Source organism: Arachis hypogaea, chromosome 19 (genome assembly GCF_003086295.3).
Source record: "Arachis hypogaea cultivar Tifrunner chromosome 19, arahy.Tifrunner.gnm2.J5K5, whole genome shotgun sequence".
Classification (NCBI taxonomy): Eukaryota; Viridiplantae; Streptophyta; class Magnoliopsida; order Fabales; family Fabaceae; genus Arachis; species Arachis hypogaea.
Window position 1 is genome coordinate 145,026,375 of NC_092054.1, and position 26,339 is coordinate 145,052,713.

The 26,339-nt window shown below is 34.5% G+C and overlaps 3 protein-coding genes across 7 annotated transcripts; 1 reads left to right on the forward strand and 2 right to left on the reverse strand.

Moving 5' to 3' along the window:
- Positions 1–1,373: 1,373 nt before the first annotated feature.
- Positions 1,374–7,677, forward strand: LOC112775470 (pumilio homolog 4). Its single transcript, XM_025819096.3, has 12 exons — positions 1,374–1,680; positions 1,928–1,996; positions 2,391–3,059; positions 3,781–4,504; positions 4,638–5,223; positions 5,305–5,446; positions 5,543–5,650; positions 6,001–6,213; positions 6,306–6,416; positions 6,584–6,778; positions 6,887–7,061; positions 7,143–7,677. Exons 3-12 carry the CDS (start codon positions 2,409–2,411, stop codon positions 7,166–7,168), a joined length of 2,931 nt encoding a protein of 976 aa, XP_025674881.1. The 5' UTR covers positions 1,374–1,680; positions 1,928–1,996; positions 2,391–2,408; the 3' UTR covers positions 7,169–7,677.
- A 5,535-nt stretch (positions 7,678–13,212) lies between these two features.
- On the reverse strand, positions 13,213–18,688 carry LOC112779408 (uncharacterized). Its single transcript, XM_072228059.1, has 17 exons — positions 17,898–18,688; positions 16,757–17,032; positions 16,141–16,643; positions 15,845–16,068; positions 15,660–15,737; positions 15,507–15,572; positions 15,360–15,428; positions 15,210–15,284; positions 15,083–15,136; positions 14,840–14,926; positions 14,691–14,759; positions 14,544–14,609; positions 14,366–14,461; positions 14,177–14,242; positions 13,609–14,092; positions 13,436–13,521; positions 13,213–13,321 (listed from the first exon to the last, which is right to left on the reverse strand). The coding sequence occupies exons 1-15, from the start codon at positions 18,082–18,084 to the stop codon at positions 13,756–13,758; spliced, it is 2,253 nt and encodes a 750-aa protein (XP_072084160.1). The 5' UTR covers positions 18,085–18,688; the 3' UTR covers positions 13,213–13,321; positions 13,436–13,521; positions 13,609–13,755.
- A 2,359-nt stretch (positions 18,689–21,047) lies between these two features.
- On the reverse strand, positions 21,048–26,040 carry LOC112777164 (OVARIAN TUMOR DOMAIN-containing deubiquitinating enzyme 9). 5 transcript variants are annotated; one of them, XM_025821465.3, is made up of 11 exons: positions 25,784–26,040; positions 24,848–25,247; positions 24,520–24,755; positions 24,273–24,346; positions 23,522–23,576; positions 23,225–23,299; positions 23,046–23,119; positions 22,879–22,927; positions 22,225–22,309; positions 21,878–21,934; positions 21,048–21,311 (listed from the first exon to the last, which is right to left on the reverse strand). In XM_025821465.3, the coding sequence occupies exons 2-11, from the start codon at positions 25,179–25,181 to the stop codon at positions 21,256–21,258; spliced, it is 1,095 nt and encodes a 364-aa protein (XP_025677250.1). In that variant the 5' UTR covers positions 25,182–25,247; positions 25,784–26,040; the 3' UTR covers positions 21,048–21,255. The 5 variants fall into 5 exon arrangements, with proteins under 5 accessions (XP_025677250.1, XP_025677246.1, XP_025677247.1 ...); XM_025821461.3 differs by having other exon boundaries at positions 22,879–22,948; positions 25,784–25,961; XM_025821462.3 differs by lacking the exon at positions 25,784–26,040 and adding an exon at positions 25,606–25,695 and having other exon boundaries at positions 22,879–22,948.
- Between the last annotated feature and the right edge of the window lie 299 nt (positions 26,041–26,339).

Sequence of the window (26,339 nt, forward strand, 5' to 3'; positions counted from 1 at the left end):
TTATATTAAACGGTTAATTTATCTGTTAAGAATAATTTTTAAAAAAAAAAATTTTATTGTCTTTTAAAAAATAATTGTTAGTTTTTATTTTTTTTATATATTTTTTTAAATATATTGAATAAATTTACTGTGTAAAATTAAAAAATATTAATAATTTTAAAATTTTTTTATTTATAAAAATTAAATGAAAGAGATATTAATAATTAACTAATCTCACAAAATTAATTATCAAGAGTCAAAATAATTTTTTTTTTGAAACCTCGTCATTTTTTTTAAAAAAAATATCAGAATTGGAATGTAATATTCATCTATTATTTTATTATATTTGAGTTAAGAAAAAAAAAATCTAAATTAATATATGTTTTAAAATTATACTTTATTACATCAATTAAATCTTTGTTGAGAATAAAATGTTGGACCCACAATTTTTGTTAATAATCTTGTCATCGGAATCTCCACAAGTCTTCATTAGAAGTTGGAATAATCCTAATTCGTATAATATCCCATCTTTTTAAGCTAAGTATCTCATTATCACAAATCAATAACCAAATTTGTCGACATTACTATAACTATAAGGGTGAGCTTAGTATATGGTTATGAAAATGTGGGTGAGATTTAGGAGTTAGTTTTAGTGCAATAACCCGATATTTTAATAATGATGTACTTTTCTAATAAATTATTTTATGTGCAATTTTTGTTTATGACCAATATATAAGTTATTAATAAATACATATTACAGGTATATATCAAAATATATCTTTTATGATCATTAACAAATATACATGGATTGAGAAACACAATAATATATATATATATATATATATAAAATCTACACCAATTCTAAATAATACTTATTAATGTTTTTTTAGTAGATTCAGAATAGATATGCTAATATATTATTAATATATTAAAAGATACCGTTTACTTTTAATCTTCTCTAATATATATTTGTATTTCTAAGATGAAACAAACTCTTAAACCAAAGGAAAAAGTCCTATAAAAGGGCTACAAAATTTATACATAGAAATAGGATGAGTGATATATTTTAACAATATAATTTTTAGTATTTTTTAAAATTATGAGAGGTATATAAATATTCGATTTGTGTTTAAAAAATTAAAAAAATTTAAAGTATATAAATCGGACTGTCTGATTTGTGTACTTCAAATTTTTTTAATTTTTTAAACATAAATCGGACGATCCAATTTTTGTACTTTTTAACAATTAGATAGTCTGATTTATATTTCCTAAATTAAATCATCTCATATTTTAAAAAAAATATCGTAATAGATTACCATTAAAAAAAATACCATTGTTAATCTAATATTAAAAATAAAAATGTGCAATAAAAGCAGGGAAATCTGGTTGCCTTTTGAAGTATGAAGAATGTTGTATGATATGTTACATTACATCATGATATATGTAAACGCATCCATCCCATGCAGCACGTACCATCATTCATTCATTCATAGATTCATTCATTCATTCATTCATTACATAGCCATCTGATTTTGATCTCACTGAGGCCCACGCCATCTCTCTTTTCTATCTATCTATTCTGATTTCTGCATAACACAGAACAATTCCATCCTCTCCAAAATTCCTTCTTTTTCGGATACAACAAAAACAACACAACGATTCTTCCCAGCTTCCCCTCATTCCTCCACTCTCTTCAAAAGGGTAACTTTAATTGCTCTTTGATTCTTCAATCACCCAAAAAGTGTTCATTTTTATCAGAAAAATTTTATGGGGTTTATTTAATTTGTCTATTTGTTGTGAAATCTTTCGTGCTTTTTCGTTTCTTTTGCTTTCTCGGTTTAAATGTGAAAACTTTGTGTCTTGATTTGCGCCTGGATTGTTGCAAGTGGTTGTGATTTTCCTTTTTTTTTTCTTTTTATGATGGGGTTTTCTCTATTTTGTGTTTCAGAAAGGATCCAAAATTTTTGGGTTTTGTTTCTATTCATGTGAAGGTTCCTTTTGAGCTGCGGAGTCTAAGGTATGCCCATTCTCTCTCTCTCTCTCTCTCTCTCTCTCTCTGTAAATTGTGATTGAAGTTTGTTGATTGATTTTTTGCTCTTATGTATCTGAGGGTAAAAGGGGTAGTCAGAAAAATGAAGAGATAATATAGTGATTTGCGTCTGATGTAATTCTGAGCAACTTATGGTCGTATTTCAAGTTTGTTCTAGGCAGTATTTTAACTTTTGGAGGATATAATGAAATAGAATGACCCAAGATTCTTGCTTTTGTATGGTTTGTTTTTGTTCCCTACAACAATAAAGTGAATTCAGGCATGTGGATTGTGGTTTTTGTGGTTTTTTCTTAGTTATTAATTACTTTAATGGTTATTGTTTTGTGCAATTATAATTAACCGGTTTTGGTGTCACTTATAGGTGACTTCTAGTTTTGAGATGGACAGTGGGAATAAGGTAGATAATGGTTTTCAGCATTTGTTGAATGGGACTATCGAAGACACGCTGCAGAGTGAGTTGGAAAGGATACTGCAAGAGCAGCGCAATCAGCAGTTTATCAATCGAGAAAGGGATCTAAACATTTATCGAAGTGGAAGCGCACCCCCGACTGTAGAGGGATCATTAAGTGCTTTTGGTAGTCTAAGGAACTCTGATTTTGGGGCAATAAATAGTAGGAGTGGTAACAATAATGGGTTTTTGACTGAAGATGAGATTCGTTCGCATCCAGCGTATCTTTCTTATTATTACTCGCATGAGAGTATAAATCCTAGGTTACCTCCACCACTGTTGTCGAAAGAAGATTGGCGTGTTACACAAAGGTTTCAGGTTGGAGGATCTCCATATGATGGATTTGGGGATTGGAGGAAGAAGATGGTTGCAAATGGTGATAGTTCATCGCTGTTTTCGATGCAACCAGGATTTCCTGTGCAACAAGCAGAGAATGATTTGATGGAATTGAGGAAAGCCAGTTTGCAAAATTCCTCTAGGCAGGGTTCAGCTCAGTTGCTGGACCGCCATATGGATTTGGCTAGAATAGGGGCCGGAGCTGGTGTTGGTGGAAGGAGAACACCTATTGCTGATATTCTTCAGGTAATTGATTAATTCCAATCCCAATTGCATGTGTATTTTGGTTCTAGGTGAGACATTTTCAGTGCATTCGACTTTGAGGTGTCATTTTTACTTGCAACTATGATTCAGTTGCATAATTGGTCTTTACATGCTCTTGCCTTATCCTTCGATTTCTGACAATGGGCTTGTTTGGGTGAGCTTTTGAGAAAAGATCTTTTTTCGAGTTATCTTTCTTTAAAAGATCTTATAGAGAAGTAAAAGTAATTTTATGTTTGGATATCTCATGTAAAAAGGTCTTTTTATCTATCAATTATGTTTGGGTATAACAATATAAAAGTACTTTTTTTGTTTATTTATTACACGAAAAACATCTTTTTTTTAAGGAAAAACTCAAAAAAGATCTTTTAAAAAAAGATGTAAATTACAGCTTCTCAAAAAAGATCTTTTTTTTATTTTACTAGTGCTTTTACTTTTACTACTAGAAAATTGCCAAACACGTTAAAAAATAAAAAAAAGATCTTTTTTTAACAAAATAATGACGCCCAAACATACACAATATCCTTGACCTTCCAGTAAGGTGAAACTGTTTGTCACTTCCATAATTTATGGCTTGTGTTTGTGAGTGTTTTAAATTTTAATGTAAAGAAAAAAAAGAAGTGCTACGAAAAGCTGTGTTGCTATTTTTTAGTGTTCAATCATCAGCATTTTGTTATGCTTATAACTGAATTTAGTGTTTTACCAGGAAGGACTTGATCAACCTACTTCTTTGTCTAGCAATATGTCACGTGCAGTGAGTCACAATACATTTGGCGATATTTTGGATTCAAATGGCATTGTTGATCGTGAGTCTTTGGAGGGCTTGCGTTCTTCAGCTTCCACTCCTGGTTTGATTGGTCTTCAAACTCACGGTGTCAATGGTACTCATAGTTTTTCATCTGCTGTGGGTTCTTCTTTGTCTAGAGTTACAACCCCTGAACCACAGGTTATTGGGAGACCGCTTGGATCCGGTGTTCCTCCATTGGGTGGTAAAGTTTTCTCTGTTGAGAAAAGTGTTAATGGCTTGGGGACCCATATTGGTCATTCTTCTAGTATGACTGATATTGCCGATATAGCGTCTTCATTATCAGGGTTAAGTTTGTCTGCTGCTAGGCACGCGGAGCAAGAGAATCTTTTAAAAGCTAAGCTACAAATGGAAGTTGATAATCATTCCAATGTTCTGTTAAATGCACAGAACAATGTTAGTTTGGCCAGACATAATGGGCTAGTAGCAAACTTTAACACATTTGGTTCAAATGATCAAATCAATCTACTGAAAAAAACAGCTTCTTTTGCCAGTTTGCGCTCGAAAGTGCACTCTAGTGGAAATATGACAAGTTTGCCAAATATAGACTACACTGGCCATGTTACTGCCTCATATCCTGTAAACTCGAAATCAAATGCTGTATACAATAATCAACTTGAAACAGGTCTCTCTCTCTCTCTCTCTGTGTGTGTGTGTGTATGTGTGTGTGTGTGTGTGTGTGTGTGTTGAAATTTAATTTAAGCCGGTGTAATTTAGCCTTGTTAATTAGCATTAACAGTTCAGTGTTTCGGTTCCAGCTTTGAGGAGTTGCAGAGATGGACAAAGTTTAGAGGCACTGGCAAATCAGATTGGTGTTGACCTTCATTGTACAAATATGGATCCGCGCTTAATACAATGCTTGCAGCAAAGTTCTGATTACTCAATGCATGGGGTGAGTGGTTCCAGTGATCCTTCTCAAATGAGGAACTTTTCTGATACCTCAAATGGAGAATTAGAGGGATTTCGGAAAGCATATCTTGATTCACTTCTAGCTCAGCAAAAGCAACAATATGAACTCCCACTCCTGAGCAAATCCGGGCTTATGAATCCTAGGTTCTATGGCAGTCAGCCATATGGTATTGGGATGCCATATACAGGGAAACAGCTTGCAAGTTCCTCACTTACTTCCCTTGGATCTGGAAATCCATTGTTTGAGAATGAACGTTTATCTCGCTTGAATTCTATGATTAGAAGCTCAATGGGAGGTTCTAGTGGCTCATGGCCTGCTGATATTGGCAATAACATGGACGGAAGATTTCCTTCGTCCTTACTGGATGAGTTCAAGAACAACAAGGCTAGAACTTTTGAACTTCTAGACATTGTTGATCATGTGGTTCACTTTAGGTATGAATGTTGCACCTGAATTGTTGTTCCTAATCATATAACGCTCTGTTAGTCTGAATTATAATCTCTTACATAATGCAGTACCGATCAGTATGGCAGCCGATTTATTCAGCAGAAACTAGAAACAGCTTCGGTAGAGGAGAAGACCAAGATATTTCCCGAGATCATTCCTCATGCTCGTACCTTGATGACTGATGTCTTTGGAAATTACGTTATACAAAAAGTACAATTAACTTCTAATATTGAATATCGAGTACCGTCATGAATATGTTCCTTTGGTTTGGTTGTTCATTCTATTTTATCGTGCTTGACATTGCAGTTTTTCGAGCATGGTACGGAAGATCAAAGAAAGGAATTAGCCAGCCAGCTTACAGGTTATGTTTTACCTCTTAGCCTGCAAATGTATGGCTGCAGAGTGATTCAGAAGGTGCCTTTCAAGCCTTAAATTCTCATATTTCCTATTCATATGCTTTATCTAAGTCTAGTTTCCCCATTTTTTGTATAAGATATGTGCTGGTTCAATATTTCACATTGTCAAGTTGTATCACATCAATCTTACATGGTCCTTTGGTGTATAATTGGTAATCGCTATGATTTGAGAAGGAAGTTGAAGTTCCTATGTGGTTTGCAGTGAATATTGGTATTTATTGTTACATGGAAATAGTTTAAAGAACCGAGCCCCCAACCCGAACGGTTTCGTTCTGTTTATTGTTTGCTCTTTAGATGTGCCAGATAAATCAGTGTATTCTTTCAAATCTCAGCTAAATTTGTTAACAGGCCTTGGAGGTTGTTGATGTAGAGCAGCAGACTCAAATGGTTTCAGAACTCGACGGTGCAATAATGAAATGTGTACGGGATCAAAATGGAAACCACGTTATTCAGAAGTGTATAGAGTGTGTCCCTCAAGATAGAATTCAGTTTATTGTCTCATCTTTCTATGGTCAAGTTGTTGCACTTTCTACTCATCCCTACGGTTGCCGTGTTATTCAGGTCAGAAAATTGCACGTGGTATTTTATGTTTTATTGAGCTAGTGATGAGCTTTTCTATTTTATAATCGTATTGAACATGTGGATGTTAACAGAGGGTTCTAGAACATTGTGATGCTCTAAATACACAACAAATTATAATGGATGAAATCATGCAATCTGTATGCACTTTAGCACAGGATCAATATGGAAATTATGTTATTCAGGTACGAAGCATTCAACAATGTGTTTGTTCGATTAGAGATTATTTTGAATACACATCAGCAGGCTGTGTTGTTATCTTTTTGAGTACTTTATCTTATGCATATTACTTAATTGTTGTGTACTTTATCTTCATTTTGTTACTTCTAAATACCATGCTTCTCTCTTGAAGCATATCCTCGAACATGGTAAACCAGATGAAAGGACAGCTATTATTAGCAAGCTTGCAGGACAAATTGTTAAAATGAGTCAACAAAAGTTTGCTTCTAATGTTATTGAGAAGTGCTTGGCTTTCGGTAGTCCTGAAGAACGCCAGATTTTGGTGAATGAAATGCTTGGTAACTCTGATGAGAATGAGCCATTACAGGTTTGGCCCCTTTCATCTCATTAATTAAATCTATAAATAAATATGATAGAATTAAAATGATCAAATCAGAGGCACTTCCTGAGTTGGATTATGACAATGAAATCGCAGGCTATGATGAAGGATCCTTTTGGTAATTATGTTGTTCAAAAAGTGCTCGAGACTTGCGATGATCGAAGTCTTGAGCTGATTCTTTCTCGCATCAAGGTTCACTTAAATGCTCTGAAGCAGTATACCTACGGCAAGCACATAGTTTCCCGCGTGGAGAAGCTCATAACCACTGGAGGTAAAGAATTCAGTTACTACTTTTTGTGAATTGTTCAGGAAGCAATGGAATTTCTAATAATTCGATTGGCCTCATTTGCAGAAAGGCGCATAGGGTTGTTAGCCTAATCTACTAGCTCCTCCTCAAGCATCATAATTGAAGTCTTGATGACAAATCGTCCTCCTCCTCGCGCCACCACATAAATCCGTTGTACAGCTAACATGGATGTTAGCCTAATTTACTAGCTCCTCCTCAAGCATCATAATTGAAGTCTTGATAACAAATCGTCCTCCTCCTCGCGCCACCGCATAAATCCGTTGTACAGCTAACATGGATGTTAATATATCCCTAAGTTTTGATTAAGTATTGGAGGGACAATTGAATAAATTAATTTTTCTTACTATGGTTTGGTTTTGTTACTATTAACTCCATAAAGAGAGTTGAGTTAGGATGCAAAGATTAGGGTGATGGCAATGTGTCTTTTTTTTCTTTTCCAGTGTACATGAAAATCCATTGTTCTGTAAAGCAAATCAATGGTAAAAGATTCATTGCAATAACTGGAGTCTGTAGTTGAGACTCTCAACTTCAACTTTAAATGTGTAAATAATACTGCTTCTCGGCTGATATTGTCTTTTTATCTCTGGCTTCTGTCTTTTAACTGCATTTATTCATTTGTGTAATGTGTTTAGACTATGGATTTAAATTGTTCAGAGCTATAAATACAATAAATTAGGAGTAGAAAGTCTTAATGAAAGAAACATGAGTTTTCTAAATCTTAAATACATTCGTTGAGAGATCTAAATTTTTTAGGTCAAATTATTCTGGTAGTCTTTGTAATTTTTTTAAATTTGTAACTAGGACTTTACATTTAAAAATTTTTTATTTAGATTCCTACATCACTTTTTAGATTTGTAATTAGATCTTTTTTATCTTTAGCATATTTAAAACTAGTTAAATGTTTTTGGAATAACAATGAAACTTATAACTGTGTGAAGATCTCATTAAAATTTTTTATAAATTTGGTAAAATTATAGGTATTAACAGAATAATTTAATCAATTTTTTACTTGTGTTATTCTTTTAGCTCAAACCTTTGATGAGGTGCTTAACGTACTTTTGACAAAAATCTAAAGTTATTTGACCCAAAAGAAAAGTATTTTGTGTATGCATAAATATAAGTTTAGATCTATAAGGTAGCATTAGGAAGAGAGATTGAAACTGAAAGATTGAGACTGAAAAATAGATATTGAAATAAGTCTCAGTATTGTGTTTATTGTTTAGTATAAAGTGAGAGATAGAGATTGAAATAAAAATAAAGTTCTAATTTAATTTGCACAAAAGAATAAAGTTGAAATTAATTAATTCAAATGTGGTATTTTAAGTATAAAATGTTATTAAAGTTTTCGGAAAAGCTCTGCATACAAGCCCTAATGGCTTGTATGCTTTACAAGTTCATTAAACAATAAGATCAAAATACGCGCTGCTTCAGGTACGTTGATTACACGCGCTATATAACATCGCGCGTATATCTAACTACCAGATTTAAAATATTTCTTTCCCTTTTCGTTTTCGTTATTTTGAGATTTCGTTCTTCTTCTTCTCCCGCGTTTACCCTCCTTCTTCTCCATTGTTCTTTTCTTCTCCTTTTCTCACTAGCATCTTCTTCGTTTAGGTTACCTTTGTCTCTCTCTGCAACTCGAGCTTCGTTTTCTATTTTTGATTTGTTGTTTTCCGAAATCAAAGTTTGATCTCGTTTTGAAGATAATGGATCATTCAACCTCAGATTGTCATCTGAATGCAGGCGAAGTGGATTATGAGTCAGAATCTAACGAAGTCCCTGAGGTTTGATTTACATAGGATTAGTATGAAATTTCTTTCAGTAATTTGTATAACATTGTGTAGTTGAAAAATTGCTGAACATTGACTGTGAAAGTAACACGTTTACCTGAATCTGTCGATTCAATGTATTAGTTGTGATTAATTACCTGGAATTTGTAGCAGACGTTCGGGTGTAGATCAATTCTTGTTTGGGTGTATTTTAGCTAGAAGTGTGGGTGTATCTACACTTTACTGGTTTTTTGTTATTTTAATTTACTTGTTGTTGTTCAGCTGTATTATAACAGACATGATTAGGTGTGTTTTTAGTTTTTGAGATGGTGTATATCTGCATGCTGTGTATTTACAGTTTATGGCTTTAAAAGTCATTCTGTAGTTGAGTTGTTGCGGTTCGGGTGTATCGTATTAGACATGATTGGGTGTATTTGAATCATATCTATGGGTGTATTTACAGTTCTGACACGGTGTATTTTGCAGCCTCTCTCAGTTGTTGATGACGAGCTTGTTCCAAAGGTCGGAATGACCTTTACCACCCTTGAAGATGCTGGAAAATTTTACAGGAACTACGCCAAGGCTGCAGGTTTCTCTACAAGAGTTCGGTGCACAAATAGGAAGGGAAACGAGATTAAGAACCAACTGATTACATGTAGCAGAGAGGGAAAATGGAAATCTAAAATATCTCCGACCGAGAAGACCAATCCGACAGCCGGTCTAAACTGTCCTGCAAGAATTTATATACACACATTGAAGGATGTCGGTGCTTGGATCATTTCAAAGGTTGTGCTGGATCATTCACACCCCTGCTGTCCAAGCAAAGCAGAGATGCTCAAACAGCACAGGGAACTAAGCATGTCCATTCGTCGTACGATAGAGAATAACGAGGAGGCCGGTATCAGACCAAGCAAAACCTACCAATCATTTGTTGCGGCTGCCGGGGGTCACCGCGAGTTAAATTTTATCGAAAAGGACGTGAGGAATTACATTACCAGGGAAGTGCGGAATGTTTCCGAACAAGAAGATGCAAAGGAATTCGGGAAATATTTCTTAAGAATGAAAGAGAAGAATCCGAATTTCTTTTTTGAGCTCCAACTCGAAGAGGATCAATCGATTAAGCTGGCTTTTTGGGCCGATGCAAGAAGCAGAGCCGCCTTTGAGTATTTCGGAGACGTCATTTCATTCGACACCACCTACAATACAAACAGGTAACAAACTGTCCCTGTTTATGATGCCAAATTAATTTATTTTTACGAATCCGCAGTAGAGGTGTATATTGGCTGTTTCATTGGGTGTATGCGAAGCATTTGTTAGGGTGTAGCTAATGATTTTGCATTCTGGACCATGGTAATTTGTTTCAGGTATAATTTGGTCTGTGGTTCTTTTGTCGGGGTGAATCACCACGGTCAATTAACACTTCTCGGATGCTCTTTGATGAAGAACGAAGAAATTGAATCATTCAAATGGTTATTTCAAAGCTGGCTTCGTTGCATGGGAGGAAACGCTCCGAAAGGGTTTCTCACCGATCAGTGCGCATCCATGAAAAGGGCTTTAGAGGCCTGTATGCCAACAACAGTTCACCGCTGGTGCATTTGGCACATCATGAAGAAGATTCCAAGCAAATTAAACGGGTACAAGGGACATGCCGATATCGAACAAGAAATGAGCCAAGTTGTTTGGAACTCTCACAGCAAAGACTCATTCGATAGGAATTGGAACGATTTTCTGCTGAATTTTGGTCTTGGGGACAACAAGTGGCTTTCAGGTAATGTCTTTTTAAAATCTGCATCAGAGGTGTAAATTGCATGTTTTTTCGGGTGTATTTATAGACTGTCTTTGGGTGTATTATGCAGATCTGTACGAAGACCGTCACATATGGGTTCCTATCTATCTGGATCACCATTTCTGGGCAGGGATGAGAAGCACACAAAGGAGCGAGAGCATGCATTCATTTTTTAACAAGTATATCACCCGGAACAGCTCGCTTATTCAGTTCGTCAAACAATATGATAATTGCCTCGGAAGCAGGGAGCAAGCAGAGAGAGAATCAGATGCTGCAGATTTTCATACGGTTATACCGTGTGCAACCAAATCCTGCATTGAAGCTCAGTTTCAAGATGCGTACACTCACGCAAAGTTTAGGGAAGTCCAAGCGCAATTCAGAGGAAAGGCGAATTGCATCACCAGACTAAAGAATTCCGCTCTAGGCTATTCAGTATACGAAGTCGGAGAACAAGTTTCCAGCTCAATATTCAACAAGTTCGTGGTTACTTACGACTCGGTTGCAGCCGAGGTAAAATGCCATTGCTTATTATTCGAGTCGAGAGGGATACTGTGCCGTCACGCACTAAGCGTGTTAAGCTTCGAACAAGTAAGCCAAGTGTCACCGAGATACATACTGGAACGATGGAGCAAGAAGGTAAAGAGGCGACACACACACACATCAAGAGCAGCCACGACGAGCCACTAATGGAGCCAAGAAGCAAGAGGTTCGACCAATTGGTTTTTCGTTCGCAAAATATATGCGAATTTGCCTCCGAATCGGAGGAGCTGACTGCAATTTTGCACCATGTGTACGATAACGTCATGGCCGAGATGGAAGCATTAAAAGCCAAAAGGAAGGGGACATCTTCTTTATCCCACGAAGACGCCAACTTGGAATCCGTTAACGAGCTTCAAAGCCCGCCAAGGATTCGAACAAGAGGACGTCCAAAAAACAGGCTAGGTTCAAAGCTGGAGAAACAGATCGCAAATGCCACAAAGAAGAAGAAGACGAAAGTTTTAAGCGAGGTAAAAGTAATGTTCTTTAAATTTGTGGCGATTGAGTTTATTTTTCTCGTTAATAGTTTAGGTAATGTGTGTGTGTTATATTTCAGATAAACCTGTTTGATGCTGCATCAGCGGCGCATTCAAATTGCAGCCAATATCAAGGACACGTTATGAGTTATCAGTTCAGGGTACCAGCAGCAGGGGATAACTCGTTGGGTGTATAGTTTTACAGAATATGGGTGTAAAAGCACCGTTATTTTGGGTGTATTTTCGTTAATTCACAATTTAGATATAGACACATATATAGATATATATAAAACAAAAGCTGTAAAAATTCTCAGGTTATGGGTTTATATTTGATTTGATGTTTTTCTTCATATTTTAGTACATGTAATTCATACATTTTGAATACAGCGCAGACAGTTTGGGTGTATATTTTATACAACCTTGGGTGTATTATTAGACTTGCGTTGGGTGTAGCAGTTTATAATTTGTGTTTATATATGCCTTGATTTTTTCCTTCATATTTTACCACCTGTAATACAGTTTTTGAATACATCACAGACAGTTTACCAGCACAGATAATTTAACTATGAGAAAAAATATACATAGAATAGAAGTTGTTGATAAATGGCAAATATTTACATCATTTGTTAATTTACAAACTACCCAGCAGATGGATTACGCAGTTTCTATATCAGCAGAATTAATCTGACAAAACGGACTTAATAATATAGAGGATGGCTTCGACAGCCTTATAGCACTACTCTCTCTAATTGCCCGATCTCTCTGTGTATTCATCTCACTCAATAGTATCCGGGATGCGTACTCCACTCTATAGTGGTCCACCTCCTCCTACAATTAAAAAGTATATTCTGTTTAAACAGCAATATTAATTCAGTAAAGTAATACAGAGTTATATGGTTCTAAAGACAGTTACCTGTGGCCAATTATCCCATTGATACTTCCCCTTTTTGATGTTTTCCGGCTCAATTATCTCCATCCACTTCATAACGTACACAGCGCAGTCATAGCTGAAAACGAAGAAAATAAATTACAAATCTCATTTACAAAAGTTTAATGTTCAGAGTTACAAATTTATACCTTATTTTTTGGCCAGATATTTTAACATATGGTGATTTAATTTCCTTCTCCCTCTCCCCTTTCTGAAGAGGTTCCCCGCCGGCATATGTTATCAATCTTGAAAATACGTATCCCTTAAATACGAAAACAAATCAGTAATACACCCGAATGAATGGACAAGATACACCCATTACAACTAACGAAATAGACCTATCTATTAAAGTAAAGAAGACAGAGGCAACTTACAGTGAATTTATTAATGGCCTTTCTCTCATCGGTGGGAGCCTTTTTGTGTAGCGGGTCAAGTATTTGACATTTCCGCTTTCTTGTATTTATCAGCCATAACCACCAATGCCCCGCGTAGCAGACAGGGGCAAAAATCTGAAGGATTGCCACACATGAACAGTGTGTTATTTTATTTTGCAAATAAGTAAATAAGCGTACTAACAAATTTAGCAAACGAAAACTTACATATGGGTGCGAAGTCAATTTTTTTCTATCTATGAAGGGAATGAAACTCGGGTAGGCTTCCACCCTGAATTCCTTTTTCGTTTTTGGTGATACGAATTCCCCGTTTGGGTGATCCGAAAGTGCCATGCACTGCAAGAATGGGAAACAAGAAATGAAATACTAAACTTACACCCAATCGAACGTGACAAATACACCCAAATCAATACAGAAAATACACCCGAAGTTCTTAGAAGTAACACTTACCACAATATCGGGGGGAGACAGTATATTTGTTCTTGAAATCTCTTTTCATTTTTGTTGTTGAGGATGAGGCAGATGGCAGATACAATCTAGAAATATATGCCGAAATCAATTTTACATTAATAAGCATTGTAATTGACTTTGGTGTAAAAACATTAATCTTATTATAATATTACCTGAGATTCTATATCACTTTTTGCCTGGAGGGAAGCAAGGTGCATTCTCATCAAAATGTATTTTCCTTGGCCAATCAGAGTGAACATTTCCTCATACTCGTTAGTATTGCCATCTGCATCTTCCTTCAGTCTTGTCCCCCAGATGTATCACTTTTGTTTCATATCATCCGTAATCTGATATAATCCCCGAGGAGTTTCAAACTTTGCAGAACTTTCTCCCCCAGTCTCCCTCTGAATTTGTGGACTTGAGTTTTTTCCCTTCGTCGCGCTGCTTGCTATTCTTTGGACCAAACTGTCCAATTGTTCTATCAAATTCGCAGCTTCTGGAGATTTTTCCCTTTCTGTCTCCTGCGTTGACGCCCCCTCCTGGCTTGAATCAGTTAATCCAAGGCTGAATGATGGCACCCCTGGATCTGTTTTAGGAACATAGGAAGCTGTCCGTGCCATCATCAACAGGGCAGCAGCGTCTTCTGCATCTGGATGACTGCGTCATCATGTATAAGAATAAGAATAAGAATAAGAATATACGGATAATAAGCAAAGATTGATTTTAGTCTGATGAACTTACATTTTAGTTGGAGCTGGGGGAACCGTTGGTGTGGTCTCTTGAAGTTGTTTGGGGGTTTCAGGAGTGCTGCACAGTTACAAAAAATTAATCACGGCGTAAAAGAAACTAATCAGGAACAATATACACCCAAACTGTTAGCTAATATACACCCAAACTCCAAACAAATATACACTCAATACTATTTCTTACGTTTCTGTAGTCCCTTCAATCTGTAGCATAGGGGTTGGTTCAAAATCTGTCTCAGTGGTTGTTTGGGATGCCGGCACAAAAACCTGAATCGGGACTCTAAACAAGAAGAAAAATGAAAGGTTAACAACGCCTTTGAAAATAATAATGTTATAAGGTTGAATATTATTGTAAAACTCACATTGCAAGCGCTTCGGACGGTGTCTGTTCCCTCACAACCATCATATTCGAATCAGACGGACTCAACCTAAAATACACCCAAAGAAATTCAAGAAATACACCCGAACAATTCAAAAAGAAGACAGGCTTTGTTTTTTTGAGAACTTACATACTTGCAGTTTTTGCTTTTTTTTCCTGCCTTTTTTTTCTTGAATAAAATAATAAAGGGCTTTTTTTTCTAAAAAAAAATATATACAGAATTAGAAGTAGAAGGGTAATAGAAGAACAAAAGTAACGGTTATTTGAAAGAGAAATTACATGCTCTGTGACGGCTGGTTTACACTACTCTGTTCTGTGTTTCCTTGAGAGGAAGGAGCATCAGTTCCCAAGTTCACAGCCGGTATTCTAAGACAGATTTGACCCAAGCAACACAACAAAGTTAATATTCCAACTTATTAAACAACATACACCCAACTTGATCCACACAATACACCCAAATGCTTCCTCAAGACACACCCAAATCATGATAACAAGATTTTATTAAATAATAAAGCTTCTTACGTTTCAGACGACACATAGCGACCTTCTGTCGATCGCAGGTCAGGTTGGTTCTCGCTGCGAAACAAGAAACAATTATTAGCATACAAAACACAACAAAATATGAAATAGACAGCCCAGCAAGACATACCCCTCTGCAGCAGATTTATCAACGTTTTGCCCTAGCCATTCATCCAGTTCGTCACTTGATATTTCATATGTCTCACTACATTCATAAAAGAAGATGTTAACAAAAATAATTACGACGATAGACGGTAATATAGCTTACGAGGTACTGTACCCGTCAAAGTATTGGTCTTCTTTAGGAGGTGAATCCTCCACGAGAACTTTTTTCTTTTTTGGTTGTGTTCTGGGTGGAAAAAAAAGAGTACCAATCAGAAATAAAAAATTAATTTTATCACAGAATATTATGCAAAGAAGTGCTTACTTTTTTGGTGTTGTTTTTGTTTTTTTCTTCTCCTTCTCCTTTTCTGCAGGTGATGATTCTTCGCTCCTATAAGTTAATAATAGACACTTCAGTTAATATACGAAATCTTTAAAATGAAGCCAAAAGAAAGGAGTAATAATTTCAGGACATTACTCATCACTTTGTTCAGATTCAGATTCTGAATCAGAATCTGGCTCCTCTTGCCTCTGCTTTCTTTTTCTGGATTCCATTCTGGAAGGCAAACAGTGATTATTTAGAACATACTAAAAATACACCCAACGTGATCAACAAAATACACCCAACTCGAAAAAGAAATTACACCCAAGTATGGTACTTACTTTTTCCCCTTTTTGATGGGGTGTTTTCTTGCTGAATCCTCTGAGTCTTGTTGAGTCTCAGACTCAGAGGTAGAAGTGTCACTGTCAGTAGGTGTTTCTGTCTCCGAAGACGATGTTGGACTCGCCTTCCTTTTTTTTGTTTTTTTTATTTCTTGTTTTTTTTCTTTTTTTTCTTTTTCTTTCATTTTTTCTCTTGCTCTTGTCTCCGCCATCTTCACAATCCCCTGAAACATGAGATATTTTAGCTAGCAGCATTCAGGTAAATAAAATACAAGCAACATATTATGTTTACTTACCAAAGTTTCTTCTCTTTCTGCAGTCATTCTTTCCACCAACTGCTCCTTAGTCCAGTTGGCAATCCAAGGCTTTGGTGGTCTTTCAGCCCTCTTCTTGCCTTTGTTTTCAGAAAGATGGAAGTATATTATCATGAGGGCAAAGAGGCAGCCATCAATTGCCTTCTTCTTCTTCTCCTGGTAGTCTGTGATGCCTTTGATCAAGAACGTCAAAACATGCCCCCCCCAGTTTCTCTCCGATATGCCGTCCATCTTAAAAATTGGGGCGAGGTGCACGGGCGATATTTTGTTTATCGTCGTTGGCAAAAGGAACGCCATCTGTATGTAGAGGATGAATATCCTCTTGAACATCAGGCGTTCCTCTTCGCTGCCAACACCTATTTCCATCATTTCATCGGTAAGACTTTTGAGGGTCTTACCCTGGAATCTTCTATAAATTATTTTGTCATCATCAGAAAGTTGCTTATAAAGTTGCTTATACTCAACTTTCTCAGGAAACAGATTTCCTACAAAAAAGAAAACAACAAAGTATCAAAATCGGTTCAAAAACACCCAAGCATCAACCTTAAATATACCCAAGCATGAACTTAATATACACCTATAATTTTGAGCTAGTTACCTGTTGCATTGATGCCAAGCGCATCACCTATTGTCTTTGGTGTTATTTGGAAAGAACCATATCCTGTCTTCAGTCTGTTCTCCCCAAGTTTGAAGTTGTTTGCCAGTTCCCTTAAGAGTTGGTGATCCACCCTTAGAGGTGGGACGTGCATCAACCCACCAAATCCGAGATCCCTGACAATTGCCTTCTTCTCCTCAGTCATGTTTCTGAACTTATCACTCAGGAGATGTGTGGCACACTTAAGGTCTTTCGTTTGGTTTCTTGCTGCCATTTTGTCTGAAACAAAAAATACACACAAATATACACCCATTAGTAACAGTAAGATACACCTATATGTAAGAATCAGATACACCCATTGATAACAGTGAGATAGATATTATTCAGATACATTCATATATATCAGTCAGATATCAGTCAAACATGCTTCAATATCAAGCAACATTACAAGGTCTAATAACAGTAAGATACACCCATATGTAAGAATCAGATACACTCATTGTTAACAGTGAGATACACCCATTGATATTATTCAGATACATTCATATTTATCAGTCAGATATCAGTCAAACATGTTCCAATATCAAGCAACATTACAAGGTCTAATAACAATAAGATACACCCATATGTAAGAATCCGATACACTCATTGTTAACAGTGAGATACACCCATAGATATGATTCAGATAAATCCATATATATCAGTCAGGTATCACTCAAACATGCTTCAATATCAAATTAATTGAGATATGAGTAAGATACACGCATATATGAGTCAGATACACTCATTGATAACAGTAAGATACACCCATATGTAAGAATCAGATACACCCATTGATAACAGTGAGATAGATATTATTCAGATACATTCATATATATCAGTCAGATATCAGTCAAACATGCATCAATATCAAGCCACATTACAAGTTCAAGCAGTATACAACCCCCAATCTACGGAATAAACCCCCAAAAATCAACAACAGTAGCAAGAGAACTTAGAACAAGAATGTAGAACGACGTAGAACTTAGAAGAATGACGTAGAACTTAGAACAGTGTAACAAAGAAGCAAGAATAATAGCACAGTAAACCCTAGAAGAACGACGTAGAAGAAAACTAAAATATACAGTAATCTTAATCAACTTACGTTGAGTGTTGTTGCTTCGTTTTCTCTTCAGATTCTTCACGGAGAGTTTGATGTTGTTTTGATGTAGGTTTCGAACAACGATTTGTATATTTTGAACTTTGATTTTTGCTCGAAAATGGGAGCGTTTCCTTGTTTTCGAAGTGTTTTGAGAAGTGGAAGAAGTGGAGGAAGTGGAAGAGTCTGCCATACGTAACTGTTTGTGTTGAGCGCGTGATTTTGACGCGCCATGTTATGGTTCCTTATGCGCGTGTCTTCGGTTTGGGCTGGGCCAACTTGGATGCTTGGATACTTGTATGTGTAGCAGGCCCGTAAAGTTTTTGTCTCTATCTTCAAAAATTTCAGTACCTTGTGTCCCTACTTTTTTGAGGTACTGAAATAATAGAGACTAAAATTTTAATACTAGTCTTTGGGACAATAAACATTATACTGAATCTCAGTCTCCTAATCTCTGTTTTAATACCTCAAAACAAACGCTACCTAACGGATAATATAAAGTTATAAACTTCAGTTCAAATACTAAAAAGATCTATTTATTAGAAAAACCTATTCAAGTAATATTTTAGATATGCATGCTTGGTTCTGCATTTGGCCTACTCATTGGGATCACAATATTCAAATACTTTCATTTTCATATTCAAATGTGAATGACTAGTTAGTCTTGGAAAAATATATAAATAAAATAAAAGATAAAATAAATGTTCAACTCAATTTATTCTGCCAAGAACCAATTGCAAAGTAACAAGTATCTTAGCAAAAATAGGCTTCACCAAATCCACACAAAAAAAAAAAAAAGAGGTTTTACTTGTTTCTTTTAAGGAACCTCGTTATTTATGTTTGTAAGAATCTTGGTAAATAAATTTATAAGCTTCATAAGTTAAAGAAGAGCATTGAGATCAGATAGTGAATTCTGAAATAACGCAGCAATTAATTTGTGTAGATACTAAATAGTAGTAGTAGTTAGTTATTAAAATTACAATTAACTATATTAACTCACACGCATTGCCCATTGTCATAACTAAAATTGTTTAGTAAATGTGGAAAGATTTATATGAGTTCTATCTTAACATTTTTTTTTTATATTTATATCAAAGTTGATTAAATTATTTTAACAATCATATGTGAAAATTTATATTCAAATAAAAAAATAATGACAAAAGTATTGTTCACTGAGGATGTGGTTCGTTGTTCAAAGTTTTTCTTATAGAGCACATAGCAAAAGTGAAGTGGTGACTCCAAGCAATAACTTGGTTGAAAAATTCTTTGTCAGAAGCTCTTCCATGGTTGTGGTCAGAGTCAAAGTGAGAAAGGTGGGGGTGTACCTGCAAAAGACACTCCGACGCTCAAGTCAGTAAGTATTTAAGAGGTATAATAATTCTATATTATTTAAGAGGTATAATAATTCTATGAATATAGAATGTTAAAAATATGACCATAGAAACATAAAATATGTCAAAAGTATTATTTGAGTAATGGATCAGAAGTATATATTTTGTTAAAATTAATTATTATATGTCAAAATATGCATATATAAATAAACAGTAAAATATATCACAGACATTATTTGTGTGCATGATTTGGTATATTAAAATAAAACATGATATGAAAGAAAAAAACATAAAAATAGGATAAAAAGAAAAGAAGAAAAAAGAGGCTAAGATTTATAGAATATAATTGAAAAAAAAAAAACATAAAAAACAACTGATATTAATTTTATAGAAGCATCCATTAAGATCATATATATATATATATATAGACACAGACACAAACTTAATACATAAAAAAAATACTATAATACACCAATATCATAAATATGAAAAGGCATTCTGATTTTAAAAATAATCAAACATGTTTTCCAACTTAACGTCAAGTGACATCTAAGTCTACATTTCTATTTTAAAGCCCAAGAGTTTTAGCAATAGGTATGTCTTCGTAACTACACATTATTTGTGCTTTAACTTTTAAACTTTGTTAATTCATAACCTTCAATTAGTTATAAAGATGAGAAATTAATAATATCGTTTAATATAAATGCTGTCACAAAAATTGTAATTGAATAATTATGAATATTAACAATAATAATCACTTAAATAAATAAAAAAAGCATTTTCTCAAAGTAAACATAGAGTAAAAAGAAGCAACAAAAAAAAAAAAGAGAAATAATTTTAAGTTTAGAAATGAGTTTTATATTTATCCTCATATCTATTTCTCTTATGTTTCATTTTTCATTATTCTTTTTATTTGTCAAATTTTGATTGTGAATTATGAAAATATATATAAAGTAACATACATATGCTATATTTAAATACTATAATAGAAGATACAAGTCACTACATGCAATATAGAAGTACAAAAACCTCAACTAATGTAAAATCTTTTTTAAAAAACAAAAAAAAAAATTCTAATTTCTAGTTCTATTTGTCAAGAATCATAATACCATAACATTTTTAGTTTAAAAAAATAGTTATAAACTATCAACTACCATCATTATAATTATATATACATATCCGTGTGAAAATGAGAATTATATCGCTGAAGAAAACAAGGGAGATTGAGTAAAATATATTTGACAAATGACAAAATTTATATATACTTAATAATACTTACATATCTGTGTATATGTCAAATTAATAAGAATATGTGATCAAATTGTAAAAAAAAAAATGGACACTATAATATGAGAAGAAAAAATGGGAAAAAAAGAGTGAGGGGGCAAGGAATTGTGGAAGAAGAAAATAAATAAGTGTGAATGTGACTTCATATAACAACGATAAATAGTAAAAATGAGTAAAAAGAGATAATAAAATAAGTTTTATAGCTCAATTACACAATAAAAAAAATTTATTTAACATTAACAGCACAGAATAACCTAAAGGTCTAAAACAGATAAATGTCAAAAGAGGCAGATGAAAGTTAAGGAAAATCTTAAATTATAATACAAAGAGAAAAAGTAAGTTATGCTACATTGGTAAAAAAATGATTTGCACAATAAAGAAATGTTAAGTATTTGAGAATGAATGTTAAACTACCATGGTTTGATTGGTTTCTCTTTTTATATTTTATATAATAGATATATACATAGATTCTCCTCTTTAGCATACTGTTTTTCTTTGAGTTTTAATATGGAGAGAGAGAGAGAGAGAGAGATCACTCTTCCTGTAAATGAGATGCACTATAAGAATATAGGACTGTACAAGGGGGGAAAAATGAGGATATGTACAAAAGAATAGAAGCAGAATAAAGGGGAAGAGCCAACTGGTATAAATATGCAACTTCAATAAAAAAACTCAACCACAGCCGAGTGAAGAGCCATAAACAAGAACAGATGATAAAGTAGCTGGATGCATGAAATACTTCAATCCTAACCACCAAAATTCCACCATCTCTTCTTTCTCTTTGCATAGGGTGCCGGCAACTCTGGTTACAGTTAAATGAAGAATATCATTAAAGGCAAGAGTTACAAGAAAATAGATCCTCCTAACTTGAGCAAAAACTAAAGAAAAGAAAAAGCTACATAAGAAAGTCTAATCTTCCAATCTCTTATCTAAAATATGTTGTGTTGCTTTTGTTATGTTACTTGCCTTTCCTTTTTCCCCAAAAATTTGAGGATTATGCATAGAAGCTAATCTGCAATTATAACGACACTAGAACAATCTGTCTGAGGTACAACAAATGAATCCAAAATGCATAAAACAAAATAACATAGGGGGAATCTCAGCAAGGTTGTATAGCTTAATTATAACTCAACTATCAATAAACTTTGCCACTCCCCTCATCATTCCTTACTCTCATACAAAAAAACACCCTTAAATTGCTTGCTTAAAATTTGTAACTGCATTTGGTAAATAGGATACATATCACAATAATTAGGACATGGTAATGTGAGAAATGTTCTGAACCTTCCAAAGGACATTATAAAAGTAAGAGACTCAATGGAGCAATAAAGTCAAAATTAAATTTCTACAGTACTTGTATGAAATTACCTCCTTCGGGATAAATTGGGTTGTAATGCACCTCCGCCCAAAAGCTCAGAAAGATCACTGCAGTAGTTACGATGGAAACTTGCTTAGCATGTCCTTAAAACAGAAGTTAAAATACTATAGGTACTTGTCATTTAAGATTATGCATCACAGTTGACAAATTACTTTCGAATAGATAAACAAAATAATACCAATTTAAATTTTGCTCATTTCGCAAGAGTCAAACAAAACCACTAACAGTAGTAACAACCATTTTGCTTCTATATACAAATCTGCATGCCTCTGTTTCACCATAATAGAATTTTATAGATATAGAATAATAAACTCAATGTATACTAATATAATCTTACCTCTTCCAGACTTCTGTGTCTGTGGAAGAATCTCGATGTAACACGTATCCTTAAATGATGTAATCACAAAAATTTTGACACCATACTGAAATGTAGAAACAAAAAGACAACCTCAGCAAATCATAGAAGTGATTGATGATATAAATCAACTAAAATGCAAAGGTTTTCCTTCAACATTTCAAATCATGAGATATGCTAATTTAATTGAATTCCATCCACAAAAATAGTCAACTATGGCATATAACAATGATATATCTTAAAAATGTCTCGGTAACAAATCCTTCTACGCATCACATGACCTCCCTAATCATTTTTAAGTAACTAGCAGTCAACAGTTGTCTTTTTTCAAGCCAAAATAATGTTTTGTTTAAACAAAGATTATGCTTCCAATAGAATAAGTTCACTACATAACCATTTGAACTTTACTAGAAAAATGCCCTAAAGCTGCTACAGCTTTTTATAATAAACCATACCTGCTAAGATGGCCTCTAAAAGATACAAATAATGCTTTACATGAATCCAATATACTAAGCATCCAATGCAATGCATCAGACAGATAAAGAACACTGACTTTGAAATCGCAAGCCAAAAAGAAGGATATCATAATAAATAGGGAAGGCAAATACAAAATGGAAATGGTATATTTCATCATACCCAATCGGCAGCAGCCTGCAATGTGACATGATCACCCCATTCACCATTCCTAATACAGCCACGCATCAAGCTATCAGTGAACCATGACAACATCAATAAAGCCATATCATCTGAAATAGCATAGCCTAGTCTTTATATAGATATAATGCTATTAAGTATAAACATACTTGCTCATTTTCTTTAAATAATCACTATACTCCATTGGAACATAGCCCCCATATAGTTCTGGATAAGACTTGAGCTGACACCAAACACAGCAGAAAACAATATATCAATAACAAGAGATAGATTAAGGTTGCCCACTCAAAAATAATATGTTGTTAACTTGCCACAAACATGAACAAACCTGTTGAACAATTTGCTCCCGCACATGTTTGTGGTACTCTGGTGAGCGATAGAGTTGATCTGACAAAGAACGAAACTGGAAAAATACAAAACCAATAAGACACTTTTTTAAACAATATAAACTACCATTAGAAAAAGGAAGTTATGCATCATGATCCATTGCAAATTTCTCAAAAAAACAGCCAGTGAAGTCGAATCCTTTAAAAAAAATGATATTAGTATAATTCAGATGCTATTCATTAAATCAAACTATCTTACAAGGATAAATTAAACTTTAAATAATGGATAAAGACCCAACCTGGCAGTTACCATCTCCTTCAACCTTACGCTCAACCACTTCATACAACTGCAGTCTAAGAAGGATCAAATTCATTAAATTAGATGAATCCTAAATAACCAAACAACCAAGTTAAGATATATATTTTGCTCTAACTTGCAGATAGGAAGCTGACGGAAAATAAAGAAAAAGGAGAATAAGCCAGATATTACAATATAGTATCTGCTAGTCTTGCTAGTCCAACATTCCCTACCTCTTCCTCTTGGTGTTGCATATTATCAAACGAAGGAGATTTGGGTCTATAAAATCTCATTTCTCAATTTATTGCCGTGGCATCCATCTAGTTAGCTATGGCAATTTCTTTTTAAGATCAAAGTCATCAAGGAACCAAGTATTCAGAAATTAAGTCATTATGGCACCAAGTTATTCAGAAAGTAACTCACTAAGAGTGCATGGAGTGTTTTCCTATGGGGTGACCTAATAGCTGTTCACCTGTTCCTACATCCTTCTGCTTTGTCGTACTGGCTACTTAATGGTTGTTCACTACCTATGCTGTACTAGTAAATTTTAATGAGAGCTGCAATAAGGTTCTACCTTTGTGGCTAAATAGTATTCCCATTCTAGTTACACTAACAAATCATTTGCCCATTTAGGAAAAAAAAAGGGGGGGGGGTGGTTTAGCAGATAGAATTATAGGTTAGATATGCCTTTTACTTTTTACCTAGAAAACAACTTACACTAAAAAAATTATAAATCATAAATAAACCAAGACCTGTCTAGTAGCCTTTGGTGATCTGATACTTCTTCATCATATGATGGAATTTTTTCATTGGTTTTAGGAATATGCTGCAAGTACAGACAAGAGACATTTGTATTAATATCCAAATTGGAATTCTATAGCTACACTCACATATAAAGTATACATCACTAAGTATTACATATATAAGAAATTATAGAAAGAAGAAATCCAATGATATTAAATACAACAGAATTTGGCTGCACTGAAAGGCTAAACTTACAGGGATTGGGACCATCTGGTTTAATCTTTTTCCTACTTCACCGTCAAGAGAAGACTCATCCATTATTTCCAACGTATGCCACATATCATCACTAATAACTGGAATCTCTCCTGACCCAGAAGAGGAACCATAAACATCAATGTCATGCGTACCATTTTCCCTTTCACTTGGATCATAATTCTCTGCTTCTGGAATGTTGTATGGCTCACTGTTAGAGTTCTGGCAAGTTTCATTGCCTACATGTTGTTGACAATTTATCATGACAAGTTTGAAAAATATCCAGCACATCAAAAAGATAACAATAGAGTAGCAATTGCCAAGTTTATACCACCAAAATTTCTGCTTCCATCTGAGTAAGAATGCCAATCCTGTGCAAGTACGGCTGCCCGCGCTTGATCATTCCCGAATTTCGACATCCCAGAAGCTTCCAAGGATTCAAGTTGTGATAATTCTTCCTGGTAAGCACGAGCAACAGCTTCATCATTCTCCACGTACGAAGGCTGACAGAAGCCTTCTCTAACATATTCTACGCTGCTGCTACTTAAATCCGGATCATATCTAGTTATGATACTAGGAGAACCATTATTGGAAAGTGTGCAAACATCTAAGAGATTATGAAGGCCCCAGCGAACAACATCAGGATCCATGTCATATGCTGTCATGATCCTTCAAAACAAGCAACTCTATCCAATCCAAGGACTAGCTGTCTTATCCCAAGAGTTCAATATCTGAAACAGAAAAGGTGCAATGCATTCAGACATCATATAAACAATAAACTTCCGAAAAAAGAAGCAAAATATTAAAATGGTTCCTAATCTACCTAACAAGATCAGTTCAAAATGCAAATATAGACAAGGAATAAAGCACTAAATTCAATATATTCACTACATAAACACTTGGATCAGAAGCTACAATCCTTCAACTCAAACAGTTACCCAAATAGTATATCATATACAGTTAGACCAATACAATGCTTCTTCAACATGAAATTAAATATCTAGTTTTGTTTAACCTTGGAAAAAAAAAAAAACATGATATCCAACCCCAAAGCATTAACCTTGGAACATGCAAATCAACCATCACAACCTTTTTACCCCTGAAAAAGAATATAACACCTAAATCCGTATCCCAGCGGACAGAAAATCCCTAGCCACCCAAAAGCGTAACCACCCGCTCCTCCCAAAAAAAGAAGAATTTTTTAAAAATAAAAATAAAGAACCTGAGGTAAAAAAAAAAAAAAAAGTAAAGAAAAGACTAAACCAACCTTGGATTAAGCAGAATAAGGAAGGTTGGGATTTGGGAATGGAAGAATGAGAAGAAAAGGGGAGGGTAATTGAATTCTTGAAGAAATGGAATGCGAATGAATGGATGGATTGGAAGTAAGAAAAAGTGTGGCGCGATCTCAATGAATTCCACAAAGGTTAAGAATCATTACAAATCCAATAAAAAAGAAAAAAGCGCAGTATATATTACTATAGCTTAAAACGACGTCGCTTGTAGCGTCTTTTCTTGAAATTCGGCATCTTTATTTCCACCACGGTATGAATCAGAAAACCGTCACCGGCTATTTTCACGTGACGTGTCATGATATCATTATTTTCGTAATTTCGTTCTATCCATACGGCTTAGATTCTCTCGAGTCTCATGCTATTCTCTTTTTAGAATTTAGCGTATCAGTTTTATTCAAGAGGAATAGGCCTAGACAGTATACACTATACAACTCTATATTAGTTGTTTCAAATTATATTTGTTTTATAGATGAATATTTATATCATAGTTATAAAAAAATATTTTTAGTAACAAAACAATAAATAATTAAA